General features: G+C 38.2%; 1 protein-coding gene across 10 annotated transcripts in view; it reads right to left on the reverse strand.

Annotated features, from left to right (window-relative positions):
• Positions 1 to 17,005, reverse strand: part of Ank2 (ankyrin 2) — a 214,650-nt gene that overhangs the window by 100,181 nt on the left and 97,464 nt on the right. For 9 of the 10 annotated variants that reach the window (XM_076933230.1, XM_076933231.1, XM_076933228.1 and 6 more), the window contains 4 exons: positions 14,126 to 14,224; positions 7,531 to 7,728; positions 4,919 to 5,017; positions 4,665 to 4,763 (listed from right to left, as the gene is read on the reverse strand). In XM_076933230.1, the coding sequence (XP_076789345.1) occupies positions 4,665 to 4,763; positions 4,919 to 5,017; positions 7,531 to 7,728; positions 14,126 to 14,224 (495 nt within the window). The remainder of the gene's footprint in view (positions 1 to 4,664; positions 4,764 to 4,918; positions 5,018 to 7,530; positions 7,729 to 14,125; positions 14,225 to 17,005) is intronic. The other variant, XM_076933235.1, reaches the window with a different exon arrangement.

Genomic DNA, 17,005 nt, shown 5'->3' on the forward strand with positions numbered 1-17,005 from the left:
ACACTTCACGTGAACTAGACTAACTATAAACTTGCCTACGCTGGGATGGCATGTTTCTGACAAACTCCTGTGACTAAGAATAACATCTTGATTCTTTGCATGAAATACCCTGAAATCGAAAAAGCTTTACAGTGAAATGAGTGGGGGTGGGGGGTGAGGTCACTGCTCATGGCTTGATTTTCTCACCATGCCGACATCCATTGCTTCTGCAGTTATGAGAAATGTGTGTCAAGTGATATGATTAAAAAGCATCAACCTAGATACTGATGTGAGTATTGTCTTCTGGACCAAGAGCTCACGTGTTATCTACTGGCCTGGTTTCTGATGGCAAATTTTGACTTTGTAAACCAAATGTGTATGAAATGTGCTGTTTTATAAAATAACATGAGTCAAGCTTGTCTGTACTCTCTGAATGCATGGTGAGAGTTTTCCTCACTGGACATGATTTTATCCTTTTTCTTGCTGTTATTCACATGTGTCTAGATAAATCAGACAGGTGTCTTATGATTATGGAAAGAGAAAAACTCAACATTTTGTTTCTAGGTTTGATAAGGTTAGCTATTTCACTAATTTTTTTGTGGAAACAAAGACAAGAATAATTCCAGAAATTAATTCAAATATGCCCCCAAAGAATATCTATGTAATGTTGGTTTACATGTGTATGTTTAAGCCACATTTTAATAACTTTTCAAAATATAAAAATACTTCAAATACTGGTCTTTTAAATATTTTTAAAACCTTTATTTTATACCTATATTAAGTTATCTTTTGGCTTCTGAACAATTGAAGGTGATGATCTATATTCATGCTTCATCTAAAATGCTGACCTTCATATTCTAAGAGCACAGCTGGTCACCCTACTTTATAAGAATTGTCTTGTTTAAACCTTATTTACTGCTTTTGGAATAATGGGCATTTACTGTAAACTGTGCTTACCTGTTACTATTAATATTTCACCTTGTTTAAGGAGAAGTATAAGGAAAGAAAGTCAGCAAATATTGCCTTACTCAGAACCTCCCATTTCCTGATTGTTAGGCATAGCCTGGTCTCCTCATTTTAAAATATGTAACTTTGGAGATTGGTAATAGTGTTAAATATAATATGAAGTGGGAACTTAACCATAAATCCGCTAATTGGTTACAAGAAGATAGAAATTCTTAATGCCCGGCATTGCACTCTCAAGAGCTCTTGAATGCTTGCTGTTCTGCTCCTGCAATTGCCAATGAATACATTAGGGTGTATTATATAATACAAGTCGCCAGTTAAAGTTTACATATAGGTTTTCTGGGAATGGAAGTTGTCAGGAAAAAAAATGTATCTGCAAATGTCTGAGTTCTTGGTGTATCTTCCGCTTGGTGTGAATTTTCAGACAAAACAAAACTGGCGGGAGAATGCATATGTTCACATCCAAAGCGAATACCAAGAGGCATGCCTCTCTTTCATAGCTTTCAAAGTGGCTCAGCAGACAGCTACACCGACTCCCGCTTCGGCTGCATCTAGTTGGGAAGCATCAAAGCACAAGAGACAACATTGCATTCAGAATGCAACACGACGTCAGCCACACACAGAGGTGCCAAGGGTGGGTTGCACTGGGGTCAGGACATGACTGACACTGTCACAGCAAGCAGGCAGTCCGTGTCCACACAGCTTTGTCACCAACTTGCAGAGTTCTGGATCCAGTAGCCATCTTTCCCAATAGCTTAAGAACACACAAGTTCACAGGCACCACACTGCTAGAGGAAGGTATAGTCCCCTAAATGTAGGCTTGCAAATTTAGTAAATTAAAAAGGTCAAGTGTCCATTTTCATTTTAATTCCAGAAAATCAAGTAATTATTTTATCATGTTTCAACAGATGCATGGCATCTACTTACACAGGAATTCAGTGTTATCTGGAATTAAGATGGAATAAGGAGCCTTATGTCTTAAGCAGTAGCTTTGTGCTATCTCCTATCTGAAGGATATAGCTTTTAAAAAATAAAACACACATACAAAAATCAACCAGGAATACTGCTGAAAGGGTGGACAGGTGTTTCCCAGGTGTGTGTTTGGAGGGGCTGAAGTTAAACAATGTGAGGACAAATGGACCAAACCAATGAAGGAATTTGAGGTGACTGTCATCTAAGAACTGAAAGTTAACAAAGCCACTGCCAAGAATCTAAGATTCTTTCAAAACCCAAAAGGACAGGAATCCTAGAAACGTATGTGCAGTCTAATTCTCTCCACGCCTGAGGAGATGATACAACAGTTAAGTAATCAAGAAACTATTTAGAATTCATCTCTTAAGAGGCTGTTTGTGGATTTTTATTTTTACAAAAAGAATTTTCAAAAATCTCTTTTGAAAGAAATTTCATCTAGTGTGGTGGAACATGCCACACATGCTGTAATCCCAGCACTCAGGAGACAGAGGGAGAAGGATTTCTGAGTTCAAGGCTAGTCTGGTCTACAGACTGAGTTCCAGGACACTCAGGGCTACATAGAGAGAACCTGTCTCAAAAAAGCAAAAATGAAAGAAAAAAAAATAGCATCCAAGCTCCCTATTTGATACAATTGCAGACATTATTGTGGTAATATAATGAGATAGTTTAACATAATATCACCATTGCTTCTGTGACTTTGTAGATATTGGAATGTAAAGAAGAAACACGGAAAAACAGAAATAAAAAGAATAAAAACAAAATGGCAAAAGTAGGTGAGCACATAGTAGTGCTTTTCTTGAAAGGTATTGGTCTGTGTGCATGATAGGTTCAATTTCTCAAAAATGAAATAAACAAATAAAAATGGTAGGAAATGACAATATTTAATACTGTAATATTTAAAAGTAAAATTTGATATTGAGTAAAATAATAAAAAGCAGAAAAGATGAATCTCTCTTTTCTCTCTCTCTCTCTCTCTCTCTCTCTCTCTCTCTCTCTCTCTCTCTCTCTGTGTGTGTGTGTGTGTGTGTGTGTGTGTGTGTGTGTGTGTCTAAGCCACAGACTTAGATTTCTGGTGACTTCTTCAATTGCTCTCTACCTTATGTTTTTGAGGCAGGGTCTCTCACTGAACCTGGAACTCTTACTTTCAGCTAGACTAGCTGGTCGTAAGCCGTAAGCTGGGGATGTGTGTGTGTGTGTGTGTGTGTGTGTGTGGTGGGGAGGGGGGTGCTCTTATCAGTTTCCAAGGCCAGCACTGGGATTGCAGAAACACACAGGATTTTTAATGTTGAGTGACAGGGATGGAACTCAGGTCTTTGAACTTAGGTGAGAACATTAATGACTGAGCCATATCTCCAGCCCTGTGAGTTATTTAAGCATTAATAAAAAAGTTCACTTTAAGTTGGCACATTTAGGAAATGACTCCTGTATTTGATGATTAAGAATTGCTACATAAGATTGCATTGGAGCCAATATGCTTTGACTAAGGAAACATAAGTACAGAATTGAAATTCTTTAATAGTTTTATCCTCTCAGTTTTTAATAATATAAAGGATATATCAAATAAAGTGAGTTATCAAATGGACTCTGTCTGAACACCAGAACCTTCAAAAACTATACAAAATACAGAGAAATGAGAACATGGGTGGATTCTGGGCATTCTGTTTCATAACTTAAGTGTGGAAGGCTACCCCCAAATTAGAACATGCTGCCGTCAACAGCTTCAAGTACAATCATTTTAATAACGGCTGCTGACATTCATGTAGGAAGAATTATTCTGTTGTATATGCTTTAAAAAAATTTAACCCTCTGTTGTCCTGGGGTTGTCTGTCTATTATCCGAATGAACATGACCAGTTGGTTCTCTCCTTCCCTGGGGAAAATTTGTTCCAGATGATTTGCCATAAGACAATGAACAGAGAAATTTCAAAGGGAGATTCAAGACAGTGAGGGAAATACATATATCAAGTGAAAAAAATCATAAATTGGACCAGAGAGAATTCTGGAACACCCAGTACTTATTGGCAGAAAGAAACATGCTGAGAGCAGCATTCATATCAGAATATTATTGACAACTATTTCAGGGGTAAGAAATCTCCACTGCACATAGGAATGAGGTCAAAGTTAAAACTCAGTAGGAGACAGCAAATGTGATGCTTTGATATCCTTTATGTTTATCACTGACCTGTATCTGGCTAGTCTTTGCTAAGGTTGCCTATGGAGCTTTATTTAATTAAAAGTACATGGAATACAATGTTTTCAAGCAAACTAGGGTGAGCTTTAATGACTGTTTTGCAACCCATCATTCATTCACATTCAAAGGGGTCTGTGTTTGTGTGTGTGTGTGTGTGTGTGTGTGTGTGTGTGTGTGTGTGTGAGGAATGTTGTCAAGGCTGGCTCAGACTCACAAACCACCTGCCTCAGCTTCAAAGCACTTCAGAACTGCACATGTTTATGACCACACTCAGCCTGAGAGCAACTTTAGAAACCATTTTTTTGTTTGTTTTACTAAATGCATTAGAGGAATATTTAATCCATGTGCACCAGGAAGCCTAAGCTGTGTCATTGCCTACCTTCCATTTTGTTTCCCAACATGTGGCCTCTGCATTCAGTAAGGCTCCAAATGTTATTTTACAAAATGTCTCAGAGGCTGCCTCCGAGCTCTGATGACACGCACAAGCCCACACACACACCCACTCTGCTCCTCTCGCTCTCTTTCCCTGTGGTTATTCTGACCCAAGCCATACTCACAATGTTAGTGACATCTGGAGAGGCTCCGTTCTGCAGCAGAAGGAGGACAATGTTCAAGTGGCCCATGAAGGCAGCCACATGTATTGGTGTGAGGCCAGACTGCGAAACAAAGCGACAGTAGCTTTACTCCTCTGCACCGTGGGCTTTGGGGCTTCTTCAGATAAATAAAACGAGTGAAGAGGACAGAAGATGGGTGAGAGGAAGAGGAAGGCATAAGAGGAAATGTTTGGTGAGAAGCTGAAACACTTTTCTACCTCTGTTATAGCTTGGATTGAAGCCCCATATTTCACGAGCAGTTCCATGACTTTGATGCGGTTTTTCTTGCAGGCAATGTGCAGTGGAGTAAAACCATTCTGTGCAAAAGACAATCGAGTTAGTTGAAAACATGCAGAAACAATTCTCACGCAACTCCATGCTGGCACATCGCAGGCGATAATGTTACATCATGTCACATAATGTCACCGTCTCTTCAAACCCTATACAGGTGGTGGGATTTGGGAAGAGAAGGGGCGGTGTGTTTGTATGAGTATTGAAATTTGTTCCTGTCATTCTGAGTGCATACAAAGGGAACGAAAGCAGAGGAAAGTGTATGAGTCTACTTCTCAGAGAAGGAAAAACAGAGTAATTATGTTTTAGATGGCCTATGGTGGTGTAGGTTATCTTGACTGGTCAGATGAGGGAGAAAAGATTGGACTGAGTAGAAGTAATTTTGATGATGAAGTTTCTCGGAGCATAAGAATTGTTCATCTAAGCTGGCAATATGACAGCTTTATAAAAAGTGTTTCAGCTTTGCTATTACTTTCTCAGGGAGAGTTTCAAATTAGCAGACGTTATTATACTGACAATATTTATATGAGAAGTTAAAATTTATATTATAACATGTATACCAATCAGACACATTTTGATTTTTATAAAGAAACGATTAAGTTCCCAGGTATATTTTATTTTAAGGGGAAATGACTACATTCCTGAATATTCTCAAGAAAGAGATGGTGAATTCTGAGACACCTCTGAGAGCTAAAGTTAAGTCAGGCTTTCCAAAAGGCACTTTCAGCTTTGTAAACTAGGTTATTATTCAGAAATTGAAGAAATCATATAAAAATTTACCTAGCCCATGCTAAGCTGCTTTGTATTATATCTGTTGTCTTGTTTATTTGAACAATAATCTTTTATAGAATGATACCTATCTTTCTAATTAACAATTTTAAATGTCCCAGTGGGGACTGAGTATCATTTGATATTTTTATATGTTACCGGTTCCCAGGAGAACATACAGTCTCACTCAAGCTGGTGACTTTGTATTATTTACAATGGAGTAATCAACATAATTTATTGAGTCATGTCTCCTGTTTATAATCTATGTCATAAGCCAGAGATAAGTAGCAACATGTACATGTGGTATTAAAATACATACAACTAATCGTCTGTGATAATCTATAAGCTTATTCATGACTTAGAAAGTATTAATCACATAATAAAAAATATTCCTTACATAAAAAGTATTTTCAACTTATGAGAAAATCATTGTCTTCACATATTTGAACACGTCCCTGGAGGTACATTCACTTTCTAAGTAATTAGTAATAAATGGATTTCACAAATAAATCAATGTTTTAATTGATAATTTAATTGATTTATTAGTTTATACTAATTGATCAAATGTTTGACTGACTTTTGAGTCTTGGTGATCTGATTTATTCCAGCCTGACTATAAATTTGCTATGTAGCCAAAAATGATTTTGAACTTCTGATCTTCTGCGTCCACTCAGTGTTGAGACTATAGACATGTGTCATCATGGTTTATGTGGTGTGCTTGAGATGAGACCAAGGGTTTTGTACTTGCTAGGCAAATGTCCTCCTCCATATTCACTCACTACCCTAGCCCAGTATTTAATCATTTTTAACAAGAGATTCTCAGAACTGTTTGAGGGGAATTTTAATTGACATAAACCACATTAACACATAGGAAAACAAGACGTGCTCTTAGAGTGAGATTAGAAAACAAGTGGCGTAGATTAGTACCTGCCTAGTGGAATAATTAGTTAGGCTATAAGTGAAGCAAGAAAGGTTTATTCCATATTAGACTGAGGGAGAGATCAGTCTGCTCTGGGGATGATTAATCTCCTACTGTTTCTTTTCAGCAGGTCCTGGAATTCTTTAAAATGCTTTGTGAAGCAGGAATACACCAAGAACCACCCAGAACATGGCTGGGTAGTCACTCCACAAAGAAAATGTCCAAGGGAACTCTCCACCAACTTGTACCATAGAGTCAGATATATTCACCATTTTACAATCTTTTTTTTTCTTAAAAGATTAATAAAAATCAAAGTTTTCATACCTGTTTCCTAACTCTATCTAACATTTAGAGATACCTAGAACTAATTCTGTTGTTTTTGTTTTCTGGGGTTTTGTTTGCTTTAAGGTTTGTTTTTTGTTTTTTGTTTTTTTTTTCTTTTCCTATTGGCTATCCTTGGATTCAGTCTGTAGACCAGGTTAGCCCTGAGAGCTCAGAGATCCACCTGCCTCTGCCTCCTGAGTACTGGATTAAAGGCATGTGCCACTACACCTGATATTTCTTAGTTTTTTTTATCATCTAGTTTCTATTTTAAAACACTCATGATCCCAGAGTTTCATACTGTTTTCAACTCACTGGTTTCAGAAATAATAATCTGGTGTTCTCCTAAATCTACCCATGCTCACTACTACTTAGGAACCTATAAAGGCATAAAGTAGGCTAGTGGTTTAAAGGAGATAAAAGCTTGGCAGTTATTAACTGTGAATCTACACTCTTGCATTGGTGTAGGAGTCGTTGGCCAAGCCATGTGGCTTTGCTATGTTTGGTGAATGTGGATTGGGCTAGGTTTACCAGGGCTCTTGCATTTGGGTTGGCTCTCTTGTCCAGCAGGAGTTTGGTTACACGGTAGTGCCCACAGTGTGCAGCAACATGAAGAGCCGTCAGGTAATCCAGGGTGACATCATCAACAGGTGCCTTGTGCTGTAGCAGGTGCTTCACACATTCCACGTGGTCCCCCTGTGCAGCCATGTGAAGCGGAGACAGGCCATTCTGCACATTGAAACAAAGAAAAATCAAGTCCGTGGCTTGTTTTATGACTCTCATGTTGGAAGACCTGACAAAGTCAACCTTGATCTGTAACACAGCTGGAGGCAGGAGAAATAACTCTTCCTGAATATCTGAATGTAGAACAGATTATCTTAGATAAAGGGGGAAGAAAAGCATGTGTTTAATATTATGATCATAATAATCTTTAGCAATGTTGTTCATAATATTCAGCTTAATTCTACAAATAATGAGAACAGTATTAAAAATATAGAGTGACTGCTCATGCATCAATCATTTATATCTAACACTATATATAGTTATGTACATTTGATTATCTTTCTGCCTAGATTTCTTTACATATAAAAAAGAGTAGGTTGGTAAATGAGAGAAAAGTGTATGCATGCGTCAAAGCAGTAAGAAAAAATTTACCATATCTTAGGTTTAGGGTTCAGGGGAAATTCTGAGATCCAATAATAGTCTGAGACTTACTTTAAAGTAGGAAGGAAAAGACAGGAACATGCTAGAAGGACATGAAGCCAAGGTAAACCTTATGTCAATGACCTCGTGGCTCTCAAATTTGGGGATAGTCTAGATAGGCTATTTAATTATAGTGTCAAATAGCTTTGGCCTTGGTTATAAAGGCAGTCAATAGTAAAACTTAAAAGACCAGGGTAAGCCATTCTTCATGAACAGTCTAACTAAAAACAACTCCTTATTTTGTGGAGCTGGTTCTTCTCTTCCACCTTTACATGGGTTGCTTGACAAGTGCTTATTACTCTGCTGAGCCATTTGTCCCCCCCGCCCCATACCCTCTTATTTTTAAAAGCTAGGTATATAAACATCAAGGAAATATTACATAATTAAGAAAAAATCAGAAGGACATTGTTTATTCAAGAGACCATGGTATTGTTTGTGCTTAATAACCACACAGGTACCATCAAATATAATTCGTTGATCAAATACCTATTTTGGTAACCGTGATATCAGCACAAAGAAATGAAAACCAGGCATGCATAATGTGACAGAAAAGGCCGACAGGCCAATACTGTCAACAAGAAAGACAACTTCAATAGTGAGAACAGCCACAATCAATATATGAACATCTTAATTGTGGTTGTCTGTGGGTGGAACAGTTCCGTTCAAGGGAATTAAAAACAATATTTGTTTCTGAAGGGAATTGCCTTAGGAATCATTGCTTTGATATTTAGAAACCCATTAAACAGACTTTGAAAGGAAGAGCAGGTAGTTCATATTGGAAGGGAAGATAATGTCAAAGTTCAGATAAAACAAATGTGGCAATTGACCAGGTTTGGACAATGTGTAGAGCGCTCATGGGCAAGTTCCATCATTTGCTGATGCTGTTCAATCCACTTGAAGGTTGTGTGCCAAACTGGTCACCACATCCTCCATATTCTTCCTGTCCTCCATTTCAAGTTTCTTCAGCATTATTTTAGTACTGCAGAGGCCTGCCTACAGAAGTCCCTCCTCCCACCCTACCTAGACTCGCAGGAGACGCTGTTTCTTGGTGCAGACCCACATCTGCCTAACATTTTTGTGCTGCCTCTCTCAGCCTTTCCTTCTACCCCATTTCCACTCCTTTATGTCACTCACAGAATCACACAGTCTTTACCAGGACCACATAACTACCACAATTGCTGCGGATCCACAGTTTGCAACAGAAACCACAGAACAGAACATCTAGCCAACAAATACAAGATCATATATCTACACCGTGAAAAGCCTCAAATATCATTACACCAGATGCCTAGGCCCCAATGCAAAGCCAAAAATGTATTGCCAAAACAATATACATCCTCCAGAAGCCAGAAACCCTATGTAACAATAGTCCCCAAGAAATATAATTTAGGTGAAACACAAGACAAGGACTTCAAAATAACAATTATGAATATATTCAGAGGTCTTAAAATATGAATGAATGTCTTAATGATGACCATGAAAACACAAACATTTAAATGAAATACTACAAACATTTCAAGACATAAAAGTAGAAATATAATCACTAATGAAAACCCAAATTAGAATAAAACTGGAAATAAAAAAACTTAAGATATCAAACAAAATCCTCAGAGGTAAGCCTGCCAGGATTACAAGACATGGGAGAGAGAATTTTAGATCTTGGAGACTAGGAAGAAGAAATGAATAGCTCAGTCCAAGAAGATGTTAAATCTATAAAAAAAAAAAAAAAAAATCCAGGAAATCTGGGACACTGTGAAAAAAACCAAACCTATAAATAATAGGTATAGAAGAATAAGAAGAAACCCAGGTCAAAGGCACAGAAAAATATTTTTAATAAGACCATAGAAAAATTTTCTCCAGTCTAAAGAAAGATATGCCTACCAAGGTACAAGAAGCATATAGAATACCAAACAGACAGAACAAGAAAAGAAACTCCCCATTATACATAACAACCAAGGCATAAATGCTCAGAACAAAGGAGGCTATTAAAAGCTCTGCGAGAGAAAGACCAGGTCACAGAGAGGCAGACTCACTAGAATAACACCTGACGTCTCAATGGAGTCTGTGCAAGCCAGAATGACATGGAGGTATGTTATACCATCTCTAAGAGACAACAAAAGCCATCCCAGACTACTATACCTGATGATTTGACAAAAAGAGTATATAAGACAGAAGATAAACAAATATAAGCCCTCTGTATTGGAGTCACACATGAAAGACATCAACAGACAGTAAGGAGATGAGTGTGTCTTAAGGTAGTGAATTAGGAGGGTGAATAAGGACAGGGGTTCAGAGGAATGATCTCTTCATGAGAGGTCAGGCATTGTTAGGACTAGGGACACAGGATTGACTTGCCTGTGTGTAATGTCTTCAGAACAGCTGGGTTGCAGAAAGAAAAGAACACAATGATTCAAGGAGGATGTGTGGTAACTATGACGCTTTGGTTTAAAGATACATATGGAAAGAAGAGGCGACAGAATGCAGAGTGAGAGAAAAAGAGCCCAGAGTGATATGAGGGTGTTCTATATGAGAAATTGAAAGAATGAGATGCCCATGAATGAAAGTACATGATTCAAAGAGGTTATGTTTAGGAGTGGGCAAAATATCATGAACTTGATTTTTCACTTAATTGGAGCTGCCCAGTAAATATCCGAGCAGCCATGGGGAGCTGCCATGAAGATAGAATTCTAGGACTATGCACGTGTGTGCCAGCAGCACATCGGCACAGCTTAGAGATGAACCACAGGAAATGTCAGAGCAAGTGAGTGGGGAGAGACAGAGCAAAGACAGAGAGTGGCCTCTGAAATTGCTAACAGAGAACAGTGAGATAAAGAGGAAGTAGTCACAGAGACAAGGAAGCAGATGCTAGTGATTCAGAAGGAATCCAAAGAAGTACCAGGTCCTAGAAGGCGAATATGAAAAGCAATTAGAAAAAGGAGGCATGGGAGGATGTGCCAGGTGACACGGAAATAGAACACAGGTTCCATGGGCTCCATGTGCTTCCGTGATTCACGGAACCAGAGAGCTGTGAAAGTGGGAGTTTGTGGATCGCCTCCTGCTTGCTTCAGTTTTTCTCAAGAGTTGTATGAAGGGGAAAAAAGTTGTCTAAGCAATTTAAGGAAAAAAGTGGCTTAGGTAGCAGGGAGCAAGATGGATCACTGCAGAATCACAGTGTGATTTGTGAGGCCACACCTTGGGCTAACCTAAGTTTAGTGATCATGAGTCTGAAGGCAACGCTATCATAGCTGCCATACTCAGATGCAGGAATGTGACAGACTTAGCAGAGGCCATAGGGAGTGAGTGTGGATGTGCAGGGCAGTGGCAGAGAGGGAACTTGGGCTGTGCAGAGGTGAGGGTCCGGGTATGAATGGGAACTGAATCTGACTCAGATTGGGGATTTAGAGTGGGGGCACTGAGGAGAAAGGGGCATTGGAGAATGTGAGGTTAGTCATGGGATTACAGAGGCATTGGTCAACACATGGAGAATTCCTCATGGATAAGGGAGATGACTCGTTTTGCTGAGAGCTGAAACTTTCAAAAGAATGAGCAGAAGTTGCTTCAAGGAGGGAGACAGGGTAACTCAAAACCGAAAGCCTTGATAGGGAAATGGAGGACACTGTTTTACACACACACACACACACACACACACACACACACACGCTAGCAGCATAGACCTACTCGAACCTAATCTGTTCATCTGCCCTGAGTCCTTTAAACCTCACCTGATCTTCTCCTGTCTCTCCTGCCCTGAAGATTCTAAGCGTCTTAAAGATACTTTCTGACTGGCATTCATCTTGCTAGTTTCTTGGTAACCAGAATAGTCCCTGGCACAATGTATCTTCTTCATCCATGATGGATAGATGTGGGAGTGGAGGGTCTCCATCCATGGTGGGTAGATGAAGAGGTATAGCCATGAGGTCAACAACATGAGGTCATCCTCTATGCTGGACCCTTAGATTGAATGACTCCTGATTAGACAGGAGGGTCATTTTAAAAATCACACTAAGGTAATCCATACTGCTGCTGATTATGTATCAATTACAGGTAAACTGTAAACAGGGCTATTTGGAAATTCCTTGGAAAATCATACATGCCTTGGTTTCATACGTATTTTAAAAATTTGGGTGTAACGTGACTGAACTGAGATTTTGTTTTGATTTAAATAGCAGTTTATTTCTTCAACAAACTTTTGACAATTTCTGCATAAACTAGTCTAAAATGTTGCATATCTTAAGATATATTTTGCAACATTCACAATACAGAATGATAATAAAAACAATGCAGATAACTTATTTCACTTTATGCATTGCTGCATGTAGTCAGTTTGTGTTGTTGATTGTTTAAATGGCTGGTTCAACATGTCTTCTAGAGAATGACTGCATTCTCTCTACATGTTAAGTGTATACTCTGGTTTACTTCAAATGATAGCAATGAAATTGTTACTTAAAATATAAATTGAGCTGTGTGTGGTGGCACATGCCTTTAATTCTAGCACTTGGGAGGCAGAGGCAGGCTGAGTTCAAGGCCAGCCTGGTCACAGAAACCCTGTCTGGGATTACATACAGAAACCCTATCTTAAAAAACTAATATCTATCTATCTATCTATCTATCTATCTATCTATCTATCTAATATTTGTACATAAAATAATATATAACATGTAATAAACACATATATATTAAATACATGTATGGAATTATTTGTCACGGTAATATCAATAACACTAGAAGATAAAGCTTTGTTTAATCTTTTTCTTTCAGGAAATACTAATTAGAATAATTACTTAATAGTAGAGTTAGTTGACTACATTGATTATTTTCATTATTTCCAATATCATTGTGTACTGTGAATATTGCATGCATATACCGTGTGTGTGTGTGTGTATGTGTGTGTGCACGCATGTGCGTGTGAAGTGAAGATGATTCATGTGCGCCCACTGTCTTGCTTTCTTCGCCTTGCCCGATTGCTAGCATCAGTGGATATTAGAATGACTAAGGGGTGGGGAAAGGGAAGAACCAGAAGAAAATGTAAGAGGTCTACATTGTCAATTTTTTAAATTATATTTAAGAAACCAAAAATTATTTCATTTCCCATTAAATTACTCTGGGTGATTAGTGTCAATTTATGTTTCACTGTATTTTCTGATAGATATAACAATAAGAAGTGATTTACAAATATTGATAATAAAAACTTCCAAACAATTTATTTACTTGTGACTTTTATTCACTTGGAAATAGGTTTTCTTTATTGAGCACATTAATAAAATAAAATAAAATAAAAAGAAATCCTGTATTATGCTATAAAGAACAGAATATTTGCTTTATGGTTCTTTATAGGTAGCTGATCTAAAGTTATGCTCCTCTTATTCTATTTATTAATTCCTAATGTGGCCAACTAACTCTATTATTAAACATTTTTCTAATTAGTATTACCCAAAAGAAAAAGACTAAAGAAGCTCAAAGCTTTATCTTCTGACATTAATGGTACTACCTTGACAGATAATTCCATATGTATTATATAGTTATCTTAGAACATCATAAAAATCTTAGCTTATGTAATGTAAGAGCCTCATATATATTATTGTATTTAATATTCTTAATATATAAATATATATTAAGAATATTAAATACAATAATATATATGAGATATTTAACAAACCATATATATATATATATATGGTTTGTTAAATTTTCATCTACAGAAACAAGAAGTTAAAAAACAGGAGGAACATAGTGGTATGCATCTCTCAAAACCTGATGCTTGCATTTCTCATTTTAATAATTTGCCAAGTTTGGTGTGTATTTCTTATTCCTACTACATTGAATACATTTTTTTTAATGACTGGTGTTTTAGTTTGAAGGAGAGAGAGACTACCCAGAGCTCCTGCCAGTGTCCTTAGATGCCATCTCACTCACAGTGACTCACCTTGGTCCTAGCCAGCAAGGGAGCACCTCGTTCCAGCAGCAGCTCCACCACTTGGTCATGTCCACTTCGTGCAGCACAGTGAAGTGGTGTCAGCCCGTCCTGACAAGAGAGGTAAGAAATGAAGCCTGAGTTCACACTTCTTCAAAAACAAATGAGCAAACAAAAAACAAGATTGTGTCTATCACTACTGACAGGAGAGAGGCTCTGAAAATTCATCCTAAGGACCTGATAAAGACAACAAAATGGTGCTTACTTACCTGAGAGAGAGAGAGAGAGAGAGAGAGAGAGAGAGACAGAGACAGAGACAGAGAGACAGACAGAGACAGAGACAAAGAAAGACAGAGAGAGGCAGGCAGACAGAGACAGACAGAGAAGTAAAAGAAAAGACAGTAAAAGATTATGATATACAGAATTAGTAAGTAAAAACAGAGTGCCCATCCCGCTATGTTCCAATACAGATAAGCTGCATTGGAACAGGCTGACTTCCAATCAAGGGTTTGCATACCCCAGGAGATGAAAGGTACAGAGTGAAGCATTTATGGGACTCTAGTATCCTGCTCACATGGAACCGGAGCTGGGGATTGCACTATTATTCCATTTGATTTTGGTTTTCTGTGTGTTGCTTTTATTTAAAAATTCTTCTTGCTCTAATTTGTTCATTAATATTATTCTTTAAACTGTAACTACTTTGTTAAATTTTCTAAATGTGTCCTGTGGTGCCCTGACATTTTTTTCATATTCTTTTAAGATGTAAAACTTTTAACAAAAATAAAAAGAGTTATATAACTCTTTCAAAGATGAAATTTGTTATTAACAAATGGAATAGCCGGGCGGTGGTGGCGCACGCCTTTAATCCCAGCACTTGGGAGGCAGAGGCAGGCGGATTTCTGAGTTCGAGGCCAGCCTGGTCTACAGAGTGAGCTCCAGGACAGCCAGGGCTACATAGAGAAACCCTGTCTCGAAAAACAAAAAAAAAAAAAAAAAAAAAAAAAAAAAAAAACAAACAAAAAAAAAAAACAAATGGAATTAAAATGATGTCAAATAATATATCTCAAACTGGACTATGTGTTGTTTATATACCTTCTTAGCTAAATACTTTTGGGGGTAACTTCTGGCTCTTGATAACCCTCTGGATGCCCTCTATTTCTTATCTTACCTGGAAGGATCCAGGGTAGCAGGAGCAAATTGAAGAGTGGGTGGAAAATGAAAACTAGGAGGCAAAATCACTTTAGAGACTATCAGGAAAGAGCGAGAGAGAAGGGAACACAGCATGACTAAATGAGCCTGCTGATGTGACACTTCAGGAAAACGGTCAAGACTGTTCAAGGACAGAAACATAGAAGAAGGGTACATTGAAAAGAGAATAGTTGAGAAGGCTTCAGCTTTGATTTGTCCAGAACGCTGATGGCCAGTCTTTCAGGTCTTTGTTTCCAAAGTCATCTTGCCAAGCTCTATCTTCCTTATAAGAACAACAGTTCCAGGGGTGGCCACACTCTGCATTCCTGTGCTAGATCTTTTCAGTCTGATCTCTAGACTCACTGTCCCAGGTTACCTCTGTACCGGACCTGCCATACCCTTGGGCTGCTGGTTGGGTTTGACCCAGGGGACAGGCAGAGAGACATGGGAGGGAAGCTAAAGAGTCTTCCAATCCTGACTGAGGGCTTTTGCTGAGCATTCCTGCACATGCCATCTCTAGATAATATTTCTTAAAGTTACAGAAGCTTCTTCTACTCCCACCCGTCAGGGTTCTGCCTGCAATGTTCTTGGCCCCCAGAACACTGCACTGGTCATTGAGCCTGCCTAATATGCTGCCTGTGATACCATAAAACTCTTTTGTGTGAGCATACATGTGTGCTTGTGTGCATGTGACCAGGCATACATGTCTGTATAAAGACTAAAGGTGAGTCTCAAGTGTCCTTCATTAGGAGCCATCCAGCTTGGTTTTGAGACTAGGTCTCTCGCTTGACCCAAAGCTCATGAACTAAGCTCGGCCTGCTGGCTAGAATCCCCAGGGACTCAACCTGTCCCTACCTCCCCAGGACTGGGATTATAATTTTCTACTACCATACCTAACCTATCATATGGGTTCTGGCAATCAAACTCAAGTCTTTGGGTATTGTAGCAAGCACTTTACCGAAGGAGCACTTTAACCAGCCCCCGTAAATGGATTCTAATTACCTAATTAATTCTGAGTGTCCCCCCAAGGTGCTTTCATCACACACACTTTCTTCCTCAGTAAAATCAGATACACAGACACACACTGGCCTCTCTGCTCTGAATGATGTGGCAAAGGTTATTCAGTTAACACTAGAGAAGAATCACCTGTCTAGCTGGTAGCTCAGAATTGCTTTGTATAATCCTTTCCTTCCTTATCTTTTCCTGTCCTCATCCTCTGACTGTGCTGTTTCTCTAGTAATGGATGCTGAAATCAGATCATTATTATAAAAATGCTGTGTGTCCTATCCCATGTTACATAATTGTGCCAAAATCCATTTCATCCTTTTAACAATCTCATTTCTTGAATTAAGGTCTTCATACTTCTCAAGAAAATAATGTATGTTTGGTAATTCGTTGGGAATGGGATATAAGACAATATTTCTAATATATTTAGGAAAGTACACAGAGCATCATACACACAGGACAATTGTAAGTATTACCTCTCTTCTGATTATCTCTTCTAATAAGGAGGGATGTTCCCATTTTCTTAATATCCTTTAGTGTTTTGTGTACTTTTATTGTTGGCACTGAAATATTTTTTAACTAGAATCTTCCTATGGGGTAGCTCTAAATTTAAATAATGAATAAGTTTTAAAACAGAAACGAATAATGACCTCAGTAAAACCCAAATTAATAGTCTCATTTTAACTAGCTATAAAATTT

Source organism: Arvicanthis niloticus, chromosome 4 (genome assembly GCF_011762505.2).
Source record: "Arvicanthis niloticus isolate mArvNil1 chromosome 4, mArvNil1.pat.X, whole genome shotgun sequence".
Classification (NCBI taxonomy): domain Eukaryota; kingdom Metazoa; phylum Chordata; class Mammalia; order Rodentia; family Muridae; genus Arvicanthis; species Arvicanthis niloticus.